The sequence below is a fragment of the Thalassophryne amazonica genome, chromosome 16 (assembly GCF_902500255.1).
Source record: "Thalassophryne amazonica chromosome 16, fThaAma1.1, whole genome shotgun sequence".
Lineage (NCBI taxonomy): Eukaryota > Metazoa > Chordata > Actinopteri > Batrachoidiformes > Batrachoididae > Thalassophryne > Thalassophryne amazonica.
The window spans coordinates 61,750,706-61,766,370 of NC_047118.1; the positions used below are offsets into that span (position 1 = coordinate 61,750,706).

The 15,665-nt window shown below is 39.3% G+C and overlaps 1 protein-coding gene across 1 annotated transcript in view; it reads right to left on the reverse strand.

Moving 5' to 3' along the window:
* The window catches only part of srebf1 (sterol regulatory element binding transcription factor 1), a 47,134-nt gene extending 32,880 nt beyond the window's left edge, over window positions 1–14,254 (reverse strand). The window contains 2 exon segments of the mRNA XM_034189849.1: window positions 2,156–2,701; window positions 13,944–14,254. Coding sequence (XP_034045740.1) covers window positions 2,156–2,701; window positions 13,944–14,049 — 652 coding nt within the window. The 5' untranslated portion in view covers window positions 14,050–14,254.
* Between the last annotated feature and the right edge of the window lie 1,411 nt (window positions 14,255–15,665).

The window sequence follows — 15,665 nt, forward strand, 5'->3', positions numbered from 1 at the left end:
CTTTTATCTTTCAGGTGTGTTGATGAAGCCAGCGACAATTCCACGGATGCTTGTCCTTATAAGACTTTTTCCAAACAGTCTTTCTCACCTATTTTCAGATTTGAAAAGAGTTTTTATCAACAGGCTCTACAGTTAATTTATCAGTGCAGGTTTTGTGGAAATGCTGCACTCCACAGCTGTTTTTCAAAGGCTGTGTTATTCGCCAAGTATCCACAGAAAACAAGGAATTTTACTTTGTTTTGAGCTGCACTCTGTACAGCATGTATAAATATACACTAAACACTGAATAAATCACAGTAATAAAAAGTGCAAATGAAATGTGCAATGAGAGAGAGAGAGAGAAAAAAAGAATGACCAGTCCGCAGATTGAAGATTTCACAGACCGCCTGGGCTTATGGTTTGGCAAAACTCCACAACTCTTAATAATGTGATAAAATAAATAATTACCCAGGAAAATAGAGCGAGAGGGAACACCCTAAACTTAAAAATCTGCATGATGACACAGCAACATTGTGCCATTGCTTAGGGAGAGCCCCCCTGCCACTATGGATATTGTTTAAAAACACAAAAGTACTTTTTATCCGATTACTTGATTAATCGCTAAAATAATTGATAGAATATTCTATTCCAAAATTATTTGATAGCTGCAGCCCTAGTTATATTTGACTAACAGAGAGACACACCATTATCCAAACTTGTCAGATAATCTTTTGGAAGTACCTTAATATCCCATTTTTTTGCGAGAAGCAGTATACGAGGTCTGTCAATAAAGTATAGGTCCTTTTTATTTTTTTCAAAAACTATATGGATTTCATTCATATGTTTTACGTCAGACATGCTTGAACCCTCGTGCACATGCGTGAGTTTGCCTGTCGGTGACGTCTTCCGCCTGTGAGCACTCCTTGTGGGAGGAGTCGTCCAGCCCCTCGTCGGAATTCCTTTGTCTGAGAAGTTGCTGAGAGACTGGCGCTTTGTTTGATCAAAATTTTTTCTAAACCTGTGAGGCACATCAAAGTGGACACGGTTCGAAAAATTAAGCTGGTTTTCGGTGAAAATTTTAACAGCTGATGAGAGATTTTGAGGTGATACTGTCGCTTTAAGGACTTCCCACGGTGCGAGACGTCGTGCAGCGCTCTCAGGCGCCGTCGTCAGCCTGTTTCAAGCTGAAAACCTCCACATTTCAGGCTCTATTGATCCAGGACGTCGTGAGAGAACAAAGAAGTTTCAGAAGAAGTCGGTTTCAGCATTTTATCTGGATATTCCACTGTTAAAGGAGATTTTTTTAATGAAAGACGTGCGGACGGATTGCAGCGTCAGCTCGCAGCCGCTGCGACGCTCCGTCACAGGAAAAACACCTCCGTTGGAAGCCTTAAGGACAAGTTGGAACATGTCCAGCTGTTAAACAATTTCTCATATACTCACTCCACTGAAAGCCATCAAAAGCCGCCTGGATTTTACAAATGGTTATCAGCACGGAGGTGTTTTTCCTGTGCCGCCGCACCGCACCGGCTGCGTCACGACGCGCGGACCCGTCCGCACGTCTTTCATTAAAAAAATCTCCTTTAACAGTGGAATATCCGGATAAAATGCTGAAACCGACTTCTTCTGAAACTTCTCTGTTCTCTCACGACGTGCTGGATCAATAGAGCCTGAAATGTGGAGGTTTTCAGCTTGAAACAGGCTGACGACGGCGCCTGGGAGCGCTGCGCGACGTCTCGCACCGTGGGAAGTCCTTAAAGCGACAGTATCACCTCAAAATCTCTCATCAGCCGTTAAAATTTTCACTGAAAACCAGCTTAATTTTTCGAACCGTGTCCACTTCGATGTGTCTCACAGGTTTAAAAAATTTTGATCAAACAAAGCGCCAGTCTCTCAGCAACTTCTCAGACAAAGGAATTCCGACGAGGGGCTGGACGACTCCTCCCACAAGGAGTGCTCACAGGCGAATGACGTCACCGACAGGCGTGGAAAAACTCACGCATGCGCACGAGGGTTCAAGCATGTCTGACGTAAAAATATATGAATGAAATCCATATAGTTTTTGAAAAAAATAAAAAGGACCTATACTTTGACAGCCCTCGTACATGAAGTAACCTTCAGAGTAAACTAATACAAAACATTTTTAAAAATTCAAACTTTATCTAACATTTAATACCTGTGTAGCTTTTCTGGTTGCTGAAGCTGGTTCGGGGCTGCTGGCACTGGGCTGGAGCCTGAACCTGGGGTGAAGAAGAGGTAAACAGGGCCTGGGGAGTGGAGCTGAATCCTGGGCTGGGTCCTGGCGAGCCATGGGGTGAAGCTGCTTGAGGGGCAGATGGGCTGAGGACTGTTTGTGGCTGTTCTACTTGTGGCTGTCTGACGCTCTGCGCTTGCTGAGGAGAGGCTGGCTGATGCCTCAAGCTAGAGTTTGAGACCTGGGCCAAAGGGGACTGCTGGAACGTAGGAGGCTGGAAGGTCTTGTCGGGGGTAGAGGAGCTACGAGTAATGGGAGGGCCCAGGAGTGCATCCAGGTGAGGACTACTGCTTAGGATGGAGGAAGTAGAGGAAGATGGAGGTGTGGTTGTGGTGGAGAGAGGAGTAGCTGAAGAGATGGGTCGAGTCAAACCAGGAAGCTCTTGGGTGGATGGAGGTGTTGTGAATGCAGGAGGGTCAAAAAAACCTCCAAACTCTATCTCCTGGTTGTTGATGAGCTGTAGCATGTCTGAAAAGTGACAAAAATCATAACAACCAACCACGTCAGTCACCAAGCTGGAACGTTTCAATTGTCTTTAACAGGAAGATGAAGCCTGCACGTTGGAGCCAGCATTTTGTGAAAAGGGCTGTGAAGAACGTAGATACTCTGCTTCACAGACATTCCATATATATATATATATATATATATATATATATATATATATATATATATATATATATATATCACACGTGTAACTGACCTGAGGGACAACAGCATGCGCCATTCCTGCATGCGCCATAGACAACAGTGCGCACATCAGCACAGGGACACTGAAGCTGTTGTTTGGGTAAAACAAATTAAGAGGAAAAATATGCAGAAGGCACAGCAAACCACTGACCAAGGATTTAAATGACAACACACATCTCGGACAACAGGTGCAAACAAGCCAGATAAATTACACGGTTGCAATGTAATGCAAATGCATTACAACAGGCATGAACCAATCATGTCACTGTTTAACATATTTAATCACGTTGCTGAATTAAGAGTTCAAATCACTATAATAACAAATCTGTCCTCGCTCTTTTTAAAACCACCCTTACTCAGAAATAGGGATGAGTATCGAGAACCGATTCCTTTCGGGTATCGTTAAGAAATGATTCGATCCACCGACATCAATAAGCTTTGTGCTTAACGATTCTGTTATCGGTCCTTCAGAGTGGCCGTTGTTTTGGCGGGTGTTTGTCAGGAAAATGATCATTTCTCTACATTGATTACAGACCCTGCAGCGGGTCCTTAATCAACTTTTCTGCAGCGCGGCTTTGCTTTGAACCTTGAACCAATCGAAGCGTGGTTCGCAGATTGAAGCAATGCTTCAGTCGATTGCTTCGTTTATTTCTTTCTTTCGCTTAATTTTCCCCCGCTAAAACCCTAAAGAGCATACGTCTGTGAGTATTATACCTTTTCGATGTTAAACCGACCTGTTATGGTCTTCTGAAACAGTTGATAGATGTATTTTATAACTTAAAAACGGGAGCGAAGCTAACGCGTTAGCATGTCTATGGCATTTTCAATGTTAAAAGTTAGCATTTAGCAATTGTAGCCGTCATCACGTTCGGGTGCATTTGTTTTCAAATTGTACTATTCCTTAAATTTATTGTTGCTTATATATTAATAATCTAATGATTATTATATACAATTTTAGAGAAAGAGACAAAAAGAACCTGAATAGAAACACAACAGAAATCTATAATAGCAACTAACATAAATAAATAAATACATACAGAAATAAATGTTTCCTGTGAACACCTAGTGACTCTCACACCTCAATTTCATCCCTGTCTTATTTAAGTTTAATGACAGTTTGTTTCGGTCAAACCATATTTTCAATTTGTTAATTTCTTCAGTGATTTCCTCCAGAACTTTCTGCCAAACTAGTAAACTGCTGCATCCTTTTAAGAGCAGAATACTACTGGAATGAATTTGAATAAGTTGTAATTTTTTTTTTCTCACCTAAATGGATGCTGCACTCACTCCAGTTTATTGTCTGGAATAGTCCCAGATTGCATTTCAGAGCTTCTAGAATTCAAACATTTTCGTGCAGGTGGTGTTGGGGGTAATTTTGGGTTTCAGCTTTTTTGTTTTTCACCACTTTCATCCCTGAATATGAGTCGTGATTCACTTTTGTGCGGATTAAAGTTAGTAACTGTGACTCCTGTCTCATTGCGAGAAAGAAACCAGAATCGTCCTCCGTTCTGTTCACACAGCTCCCAATGTTGTCCGGCTCTCTGACAAGTCAAGATAGAATGATAGAATTCAGTCTGAATAACTTCAAAGCGAAACACAGTTTTGCTTATTTTTATTTATGTCCAGAGATCAAGGATAAGGGACTAATTTCATATTTATTTACTTTAAGACTCAAGGAAATACATAGAAAACCTGTAAAGCCTACTTTTAGTACAAAATTCACGAGGTATCGATAAGGGAATCGGATCGATAAGCAGAATCGATAATGGCATCGATATCGATAAAACCTTATCAATACCCATCCCTACTCAGAAATGTGTGGTTTTAGCTGCCAAATGTGCGTTGTTCTTCATTATTCTGGATCTATTTTGGTCCACTGCATTTTGATCCTGTTTAATTCATATTTCTTTCAAATTGAAATTTTTTTTTTATAAATGAACTACAAATCAAACTTTGGAACTGACACAAAATAGATTTGGATTGATTGATTGAAATATTATCATTTTGTAACTCACCAAACTAAAAAGAGCCCATACCAAAGATAACCTGATTACTTTGTGTTGAACTCTGATATCCCAGATCAATCCCAAAACCAGCTTTGTTTTGCCCATGCTATATCTCTCATAGATGTGTCTACTCAGACTGTCATGCTCACAGCAGTTAACGAATGCAGTTAAGCCAGCAGCCAGGGTTCGATTTGGCAGCCATGATTGTTAATGGGCTGGATGTTTAATAAAACCGACAGCTTAGATGACCCCATGCCAATCTGCCTGTGCATATTGGCATGGGGTCATCTCAGCTTCTGACAAGGTTAGAAAATTTCTAAATTTCAGAAAATATTACTCCAAAAACACAAAAATTCCCTCCCATAATTTCACCCCAATTCTGCCCCAGATATCACCAGAATGCACCATTTGCATCCTTCTATATCAACATTTTCTGGGGGGGGGATGCCCCCAGACCCCCCCTAGTTGCTTCGCAGCTATGCTGCGAGGTGGTAGGTTTGGCACTGAAGTTTTCTGAGGGGCACCAAACTTTTCAGATTATGGTGCCCTTAAGGCACACAACTATTTATTCTAAAAGGCAAACCCTGCCAGCAGCTGCTAGGACCAACATCTCTATCACTATCTAGAACCACCATCTGAAAGATGAAACTGCAATTAAACAATAGCTAGAATGTGTGGCGAGGGATGGCGTCAAAACTTTTCACTGGTACTGTACACTGTTTCAAAACATTTTGAATTCTTCTTCTTGTAGTGGCTGACTTTTAGAAAGAAAAATGGCTGTAAAAGTGATGACAACAGGTGCCCATACATATGCAGTTTTCTTTTTTAACTTGGATATCTTCATTTTATTTTAGAATTGGATCATACAGAGTTGTTCCCACAGTGATCTGGCATGCCCAACCAGTCGATCACGGGCTGAGTTCCATTCGATCGCACAAAAAAATAAAAAAAATCTGGACTTATCGAGAGGATTTAGTGCTGCTATTAGAGACTGATACAGAAGGTGGCAGCAATAAGGATGCCAGCTGCCGTTAAATGCCAAAGAAGAAGTAGACACACCATAGAAGACGACGACGTGCGAGGAGGATAAAAAAAAAAAAAAAAAAAATTCTAAAATTTATTTTCATTCAGGCGGAAGACGATTCTTTTTTCATTTATTTGAAGGGCAAATCCATCTATCTTATCTGCAATGCAAATGTGGTTTTACCAAAGAGGGAATTTGGAGCCGCATTTCAAAACGAGCCACAACTCTGCAAGCTAAATCACCTCTGCACGCCCGAAAAGTCCAGGAATTGAAAAGTCAGCTAGCAGCACAACAGTCCGTAAATATGGAAGGTGTGATGAATGCTGCACAGAGGTAAATTTCTGGAACGGCTTTCTGAATTGTTGCCGAAATTAAAGAATTATTAAAACTCTGGGGAAAAGCAGTGCAAATGTTTAGGACACTGCTTCAGTGCACTATGGAGTAATTTTGAACACATCCCTATGCAGAAAAGGTCATAGTGTGACTTTTCCTTCCTAGAAACGTTTACATTCCCTCACAAAAATATTTAATTTTCAATCACAATGCTTTTTGAGTTCCCTTGCAATGCAGGGAATTTCCGGCCTCGCAAATGCAGAAAACAGAAACATTTTTATGACACTGAAATGTGCTATTTCTTTTTCAGAAATCAGAGTCGAATTATCACTTACATAAGCAGAATTTGTAAATACTGAGAGTTCCACAATATTCTGATATGATATAAAATAAATTTTATCCAGTGGATGAAGATTTCAATTGTAAGTGCAGCAGTGAAAAATTTAAGTGCCAAAAGTGGCTTTTGCTTCTTTTTATGCATGAATGTCCAATTCTGGAATTTAATGCAGAAAGGAAGCACCCCAAGCTCAGACAAACTGCACAAAATTTGACTGCACTTTTTGGATTAACATATTTATGTGAGTCTGCCTTTTCACATATGAAAATCAAATCAAAATACAGATCCACCATGACTGACTACCTGCGGCCTGCTTACAGTTGGCACTCAGCTCTTACTGTCGGGACTATGAGAGACTAACTTCCTCCTCTGACTGCCAGAAGTCCCACTAAGGTAAGGAACAACTTTACCAACTTGAATTAGGCATTGTATTATTTGGGTTGTTTGTTGTTGTGGGCCAGTCCTAGGCCTACTTATTGCTTATTCTTTGCACCATGCACATTTACTTCAATAATGTATTATTATTGTTAAAACTTTATTTTTGTGCCAGAAAATTGTGTTATTATATTGGTACACAATATATTGTGGCTACAATACAGCTTTGGCTTGCTAGAGCTCGAAACACTTTGTACTTTAAAAGTAGATCTTGGTTCAAAAAAGGTTGGGCACCCCTGGTTTAGAGAGAATTATTTAAACAAAATTATTATAATAAATATATTATTATTATTATATTAACAGCTATAATCAAAATATAGAAACAAAAGACAAAATTTACTGTATATTTGTACTGTCAACTGTGTTGGTAGCATGGCCCAAGCAGAGAGTCACCCCTTTGAGTCTGGTCTGCTTGAGGTTTCTTCCTCAAATCATCAGAGGGAGTTTTTCCTTGCCACTGTCGCCTGTGTGCTTGCTCTATGGGGTTGGTAAGATTAGACCTTACTTGTGTGAAACGCCTTGAGACAACTTTGCTGTGATTTGGCACTATATAAATGAGATAAACTGAAACTGAATTGAAAAAGTGTATAAAAAAAACAAAAAACAAAAACAAACAAACCCCAAAACAAAAAAAAAAAACTGGGCGCTACACAATCGTCTCCCACAGATGGACGGATGCCAGGAGGATTATATATATATATATATATATATATATATATATATATATATATATATATATATATATATATAATTATTATTATTATTATATTACTGCTAGAATTAAATGTGGTCCTTAAGCTTTTCCATGATACAGTAATATATTTTTTATGCTGATAAGTCAGATAGAAGTACAACTAATCATTATTTCTATTATCAAAAATTCTAGTTTATTTACATCAGCTGAAACAACAGAATAACTGTTATTTACACTGCCCACAACATCGGACACCCACCAATGATCATTGAAGCTTTCATATCACATGATGGAAAACCAAGGACAGGTGTGAATTAGTGCCATAGTGAAAGACCAGCATAACAAGCAAATAAAAAACAAAACAAAAAAAACTATCAATTATATTTTTGCCAAATGAACAACTGAAAAATTATTTCAGCTCCACACACAGCATTAAACTTTTAGGCATTTCATATTCTTTGGAAACAGGTTAAAAGAGCCTTCATTTTAACTGTGTCACATTGAGAGTAATATTTATTAATGCACACAATCACCTTTAAATAAACCAAAACATAAAATACACTGTCAGTTTGTATCTTGAGAAAACTACAGTATAATTTTACACTGGCATTAAGCTTTTATGCACACAAGTCTAGGACATTATGCAGCACATGCAATCTTAATTTTGACTTGATTGTCTGTAATATATACATAACCTATATTTGGTGCTGCTGTAATTTCTCTCCCGAGTTCCAATAAATCCAATCTTACTCTGTCTATAAGTGAGTATAGAGTATGAATTGTGAATGTGTACGGTATGTGCCAGATATTAAAATATGCTTTTGCTGAAAAGCTGCAGTGTACATTTCAATCCAGGGTTTTGTATGAGGTGATCGCTCTAGCCCAATCAGAGCACGCCTCACAGACTTGCAATGCTGATCAGCCCAAGACAAGAGAGAGAGAAAGGGGTGGAGAGAAAGCGTGTCTGTAGCTTCAGGATGAGGTTACCATCGTGAAGCGTCACTGAGGTTACTGTCGGTTAAACTCACATGACTAGTGGGGCAGCAGAACATGAACTCATAATGTCAGGACTGGCTATTACCATAATCATATGAAATATATACAATAATTAAGTAACTATTAATTACTTGATTTGATTTCACCAAAGTGACAACACATAAACAGAGCAAACTGCTGAAAAGCTGTATCAACATTTGGATAAGAATTAATCAGAATCCTTTATTCTTTAACAAATTGCTGATGAAAATCAAAAATAAAATTATAGAATGTTCAACTTACTTGTATAAGAGTCTAGTTTCCTACACTGTTGACATTCATCACTCACACAATCCTATACAGTACAATAATAATTCCATACTGATTTTATTATGGCAGATTAGAGAGTTGTAATAATTAAAGAACGTTAATGAGCTAAGAGTCTGACAAGTTTTTTGACTGGGGAGCCCAAGATGATTCCCAAAGCAATGTTTAGGCCACTGTTATTGTTAATTTTAATAGAGACAGAAGTCCATTTCAGCAGGTTTCCAATGTACCACAGTGCCATTATAATTACTCAATTATATTAGACCTGGGAGAACTATACACCACACTGTGATGCTTGGAAAAGGTAAATTTTGTTTAGGCAAAGTTGTAAGAGTTTATGTTAAAACATTAAAGAAAAAGAACATGACATAATGTTTAGCTGTCAATGTCTTAATACCAGCTCACTAATAACCACTGAATAAATGAAAGAACTGTGCATCAGTGCTGTAAGGAAACTTGTTGCTACACCAAACAATTATTGTGCGTTATACAACCCCTGGCAAAAATTATGGAATCACCGGCCTCGGAGGATGTTCATTCAGTTGTTTAATTTTGTAGAAAAAAGCAGATCACAGACATGACACAAAACTAAAGTCATTTCAAATGGTAACTTTTCTGGCTTTAAGAAACACTATAAGAAATCAGGAAAAAAAAAAATTGTGGCAGTCAGTAATGGTTACTTTTTTAGACCAAGCAGAGGGAAAAAAATATGGAATCACTCAATTCTGAGGAAAAAATTATGGAATCATGAAAAACAAAAGAACGCTCCAATCACTAGTATTTTGTTGCACCACCTCTGGCTTTTATAACAGCTTGCAGTCTCTGAGACATGGACTTAATGAGTGACAAACAGTACTCTTCATCAATCTGGCTCCAACTTTCTCTGATTGCTGTTGCCAGATCAGCTTTGCAGGTTGGAGCCTTGTCATGGACCATTTTCTTCAACTTCCACCAAAGATTTTCAATTGGATTAAGATCCGGACTATTTGCAGGCCATGACATTGACCCTATGTGTCTTTTTGCAAGGAATGTTTTCACAGTTTTTGCTCTATGGCAAGATGCATTATCATCTTGAAAAATTATTTCATCATCCTCATTTGTTTTGTTGTGCATTTTCGATTTTTGAGACATATTGCTTTAAGTTTTCTGTCTTGACGCTTTGATGTCTTCCTTGGTCTACCAGTATGTTTGCCTTTAACAACCTTCCCATGTTCTTTGTATTTGGTCCAGAGTTTAGACACAGCTGACTGTGAACAACAAACATCTTTTGCAACATTGCGTGATGATTTACCCTCTTTTAAGAGTTTAATAATCCTCTCCTTTGTTTCAACTGACATCTCTCGTGTTGGAGCCATGATTCATGTCAGTCCATTTGGTGCAACAGCTCTCCAAGGTGTGATCACTCCTTTTTAGATGCAGACTAACGAGCAGATCTGATTTGATGCAGGTGTTAGTTTTGGGGATGAAAATTTACAGGGTGATTCCATAATTTATTCCTCAGAATTGAGTGAGTCCATATTTTTTTCCCTCTGCGTGGTCTAAAAAAGTAACCGTTACTGACTGCCACAATTTTTTTTCTTGATTTCTTATAGTGTTTCTTAAAGCCAGAAAGTTGCCATATGAAATGACTTTAGTTTTGTGTCATGTCTGTGATCTGCTTTTTTTCTACAAAATTAAACAACTGAATGAACATCCTCCGAGGCCGGTGATTCCATAATTTTTGCCAGGGGTTGTACAATCAACTGCAGGGATTGCTTACTTTCTGCTTTTCTGGTGTGCATTGGCTTTCATGCAAAACAACTCTGGTGATATTGGCATCATTCTGCTACATATTCTGTTTTATAATCACAGTTCTTTATATTCATTTGAAATTAATATGACCACAAGTTGTAGTTTATCTCTGGAGTCCAATGATCATCAAAGATATAAAGAGAAGCTCAAAATATTGACATAATCATGATCAACTATACGAGGTCTGTCCGAAATGTAACGGACCTTTTTATTTTTTTCAAAAACTATATGGATTTGAATCATGTGCGCTTGCATCAGCCAAGCTTGAACCTTCGTGCGCATGCGTTAGTTTTTTCACACCTGTCGGTTGCGTCATTCGCCTGTGGGCAGGCTTTGAGTGAGCACTGGTCCAGCCCCCTCGTCGGCTTTTCATTGTCAGGGAAATGGTTGAGTGATTGGATTTCGGTAAAGATTCTATCAGCGTCACACAGATTAAGGACCATTACAACCGGATTAAAGACGGCCCACACCGGCGGAGGGCGCGCCACGCTCCGAGCGGCCATTGACAGGCTGAAACGACCAGATCATTTCCAGAGTGAAGGCTTGTTGATCCGGGACGTCGTGTGACTACCAGAGAAATCGCAGGAAATGTGGACATCAGCACTTTTGCGACACATTCCACTGTTACAGGAGATTTTGTAATGAAAGACGTGCGGAGGAATTCGCGCATCGGGATGGAGCCGCTCATGGCGCACAAAAAACACCTCCGTGTTGGAAGTCTCACAGGACATGTTGTAGCATGCCCAGCTATTACACAATTTCTCGGATACTCACTCGACTGAAAAGCCACCGAAAGCCGTCTGAATCTTCCGAATGGTTTCCAACACGGAGGTGTTTGTTGTGCACCATGAGCGGCTCCGTCCCGACGCGCGAATTCCTCCGCACGTCTTTCATTACAAAATCTCCTGTAACAGTGGAATGTGCCGCAAAAGTGCTGATGTCCACATTTTCTGCGATTTCTCTGGTAGTCACACGACATCCCGGATCAACACAGCCTTCACTTTGGAAATGATCTGGTCGTTTCAGCCTGTCGATGGCCGCTCGGAGCGCGGTGCGCCCTCTGCCGGTGTGGGCCGTCTTTAATCCAGTTGTAATCGTCCTTAATCTGTGTGACGCCGATAGAATCTTCACCGAAAGCCATCTGAATTTTCTGAATGGTTTTCACCTGGCTGTCTCACACAGTTTCTGAAAAAATTTTCATGGAGCAAAGCGGCAGTCGCTCAGCCATTTCCCTGACAATGAAAATCCGACGAGGGGGCTGGACCAGTGCTCACTCAAAGCCTGCCCACAGGCGAATGACGCAACCGACAGGCATGAAAAAACTCACGCATGCGCACGAAGGTTCAAGCTTGGCTGATGCAAGCGCACAAGATTCAAATCCATATAGTTTTTGAAAAAAATAAAAAGGTCCGTTACTTTTCGGACAGACCTCGTATGTTCCATGCAGTATGCACTCTGTTGGAAATGGGTGGATTGTCCACTATGGATCAGGGGAGAGTTACTGCCTTAATGAAAGGATTTCAAGTATCTCAAGGTCTTGTTCATGAGTGGGGGTAAGATGGAGTGTGAGATTGACAGATGAACTGGTCCTGCAACTGAAATCCTGAGATTGACAGATGAACTGGTCCTGCAACTGAAATCCTGTGGATGCTACACTGGACAGTTGTGGTGAAGACAGAGCTGAGCCAGAACATGAGACTCTCAATTTACCAATTGAAGAACCAATGTTCTTGTCCTCACCTATGGTCATCAGCTTTGGGTAATGAACAAAAGAACAAAGCTGGAGTACAGCCACTGTTTATTCACATCGAAGGAGCCTGCTGAGGTGGTTCAGGTATCTTGTGAGGATGCCCCAGGGTCATCTCCCAGAGGAGGTCTTCCAGGCACGTCCAAATGGGAGGAAGCCCTGTGGAAGACCCAGGACACGCTGGAGGGATTATATTTCCCAGGTGGCTTGGGAATGCTTTGAGATTGTCCAGGAAGAGTTAGAGGACTTGGCAGAGGATAGGGAAGTGTGGGATGAGCTGCTTAGTCTACTGCCACTACAACCCAGATAAGCAGCAGAAAATTAACAAATAATTGAGTATACAAATGTGAAATATTCTGCAACTGGACCCTGACCACTGTGCTGGACTTCCAGAGGTGCACACAGTTAACCCTTAGCCGAATCCTAACCTATTTAAGAGAAAGTAATTTACAAAGCTGACAGGCAGCTGAGAAACCAGAAACATCTTTCAACAACAAAAAAAATCTTGGTCAGTTTCAGGAGTGCAAAAAATTCTTCCTTTGTCCCGCAACTCACGTGCTGTGTGGAACATGTATATAGAGAGAACCTTTATTATAATTAAACCCGATGGGAGTCAATAGGTGTTACAAAGAAAAGAGAGAGAAATCAGACATTTAAGAAATTACAAGAATAAAATGGATATTTAAAAACCTAACTTCAAGAAAAAAAAAAATCTTTATTTGCATTCGTGGAGAGACCAATGCTAGAGGATCACACAACAGCACAGCTTTTTGTTTTGTTTTTTCCCCAAACGCCTGGCAAACATATTTCCCAATTTGCCTGAATGCATCCCCTTTAGAATATTTTTGATTATCAGCTGATTAAATCTTGACAGCTATATACACACACACATTTTCCAGACTTGGATCTAAAATGCAAGACGCACATCGTTTACGTTTAATTGCTGCAGTTTCGCACAGACCTTATTTTTGTGTGTTAAACTATATAAAGTTTTTTGTTTGTTTTTTGTTTTGTTTTTGAAAACCGAGAACTCAAGAGTTAACAAATATGACATAAAACCTGCTTTTAAAACGAAAAGTCCAAAGACAGCGCACGTGAACCCAGTCGAGAGGAATGACCGACAGTAACCCCGTTGTGAGAGGCAGGCTGGAGGCGGGGCGCGCTTAACATCATCGTAGCATCTCCAGCTTCAATAACATTTTGGCAATGTGTCATTTTTAATCAATAAAATGTGGATAAAAGCTTCGGCCCTCTAAATTATAAGTTTTGACAGTGCGACAGAAAAGGACATGTTAGCTACTCCAGCTAAGTTGAGTGCATGTGTAGCATGTTAGCCAACAGCCAGTGTTCTTACCATCAATGTCGTTTAGGAGGGCTGTGTCGATGTCGCTGGGGTCATTAAGCGACAGAGTCGAATCCAGACTTTCCAGTAAGGGATCATCGAAAGACAGGCTGTTCATTTTCACTCTTCTGCCTGCCTTGCACTATTCAAAACAGAAATGTCTCTGAGGCGAAAATCAAAAGTACTACATTTGCCAAAAATCCTGACGTCCTCCTCAAACACAAAGTACTCTCTAACTTTGTATTTGATGTACTGCTCGCTCTGTGTCCATGATCGTGCACAATTGTCAAGCTGAAACAAACACTGAAGCTCATTCAGAACTAACGTGCTGGCGGAGGAAGCCGGCACGACCCACCTACCGGAAGGTGACTGACAGGCGCGTCAGCCAATCACAACCTTCAAACTGGATTCCCACGTCCCACTTTTTGAGCGACGAAAAACCTAAAAATGTGACAACGTGAGGATCTCAAGGACATTACTATTTAAATATTTAAATGAGGTATTAGTGTCACATACTAGCACGCATTTCAAACAAATATATACATACTAGTGTATGTACAGACCCTGCACTGACCTGGTGAATAAAAGTTAACCACCATATACTCATCATTATGTACTCTTTTATTTTTGTGAGTTACAACATGATAGCATTTATTGTTTTTGAGAGTTATGGATTACACAAGCTAAAGTACCTGCAGCAAAGTCAATTAGCCATACATTATATATATATATATATATATATATATACACACACACACTTGTATACTTGGTGATGCACAGCCGCAAAAGACCTGCAGTCCACATAAATAATTAAGATTTAAACTCTAAATGAATTGTTGGAAAGAGAGAAAACGACGTATACCTTTAACTTTTGATACTCTTGTTTGCTTCTTACCCTGTGTGCTGCTATACAGTGCTGCTGGAACCTCAATTTCCATTAGGCAGTCTTCCCAAGGGATCAATAAAGTTCTATCGAATCTCATATAATATAATCTAAAAATGAATGCACTGCTCAACTTAAAAACAGTATGTAATAATTTGTATGGATTTTCTTGAAGTTATTCCATATTAGCCACAACTGAGTACATGGGACTTTTATAGTCACACTAACTCGTGTTTAGCAAAGCATTTAGATAAGTGGTGTAGTTTTCTTAATGTGCTTTGTCCTCTACAAGGCTATTATGTTCAACCAACTTAATTAAAACGGGGTGATTAGGTAGCCATCTTATTTCATTTAAGTTATTCTAACTTCTTTATTTTGTATCCATTCTACTCGGAAATGTCTATGCAAATTGTTACCTTAATTTTGTGACTTTTATATTTTTAACTTATTTCACTTAAGTCAGAATAAATTATATGTTGCAACTCCAGTTTTACGATCAAACTGTTTGTTTGAAAACTACTGTCAACCTATGTCCAAAAGTTTTTTAAAGTGTGAAAATTTTGAACAAATGTCTGTGAAGATGCCAAAACCTGCTTTTCATGTTGAAATGCTCTTCAATTTAATTTAAGTGATGCAAAACTAAGTCAGTGAAGCATGTTAGTGTAGCTTTTCATTTATTTTTTCAGCGTTTTCATTTTATTAATTTTTAAACATATAGTCAATTTAAAAACTGGTATTAATGTGCATATTAAGGTATTTAATGCTGTTATATCCATGGGTTGGATCCTAAGGGATACACATAAGTAATTCTTATTTAATGTATGTGCTTATTATTATTGAAAATTTAATTT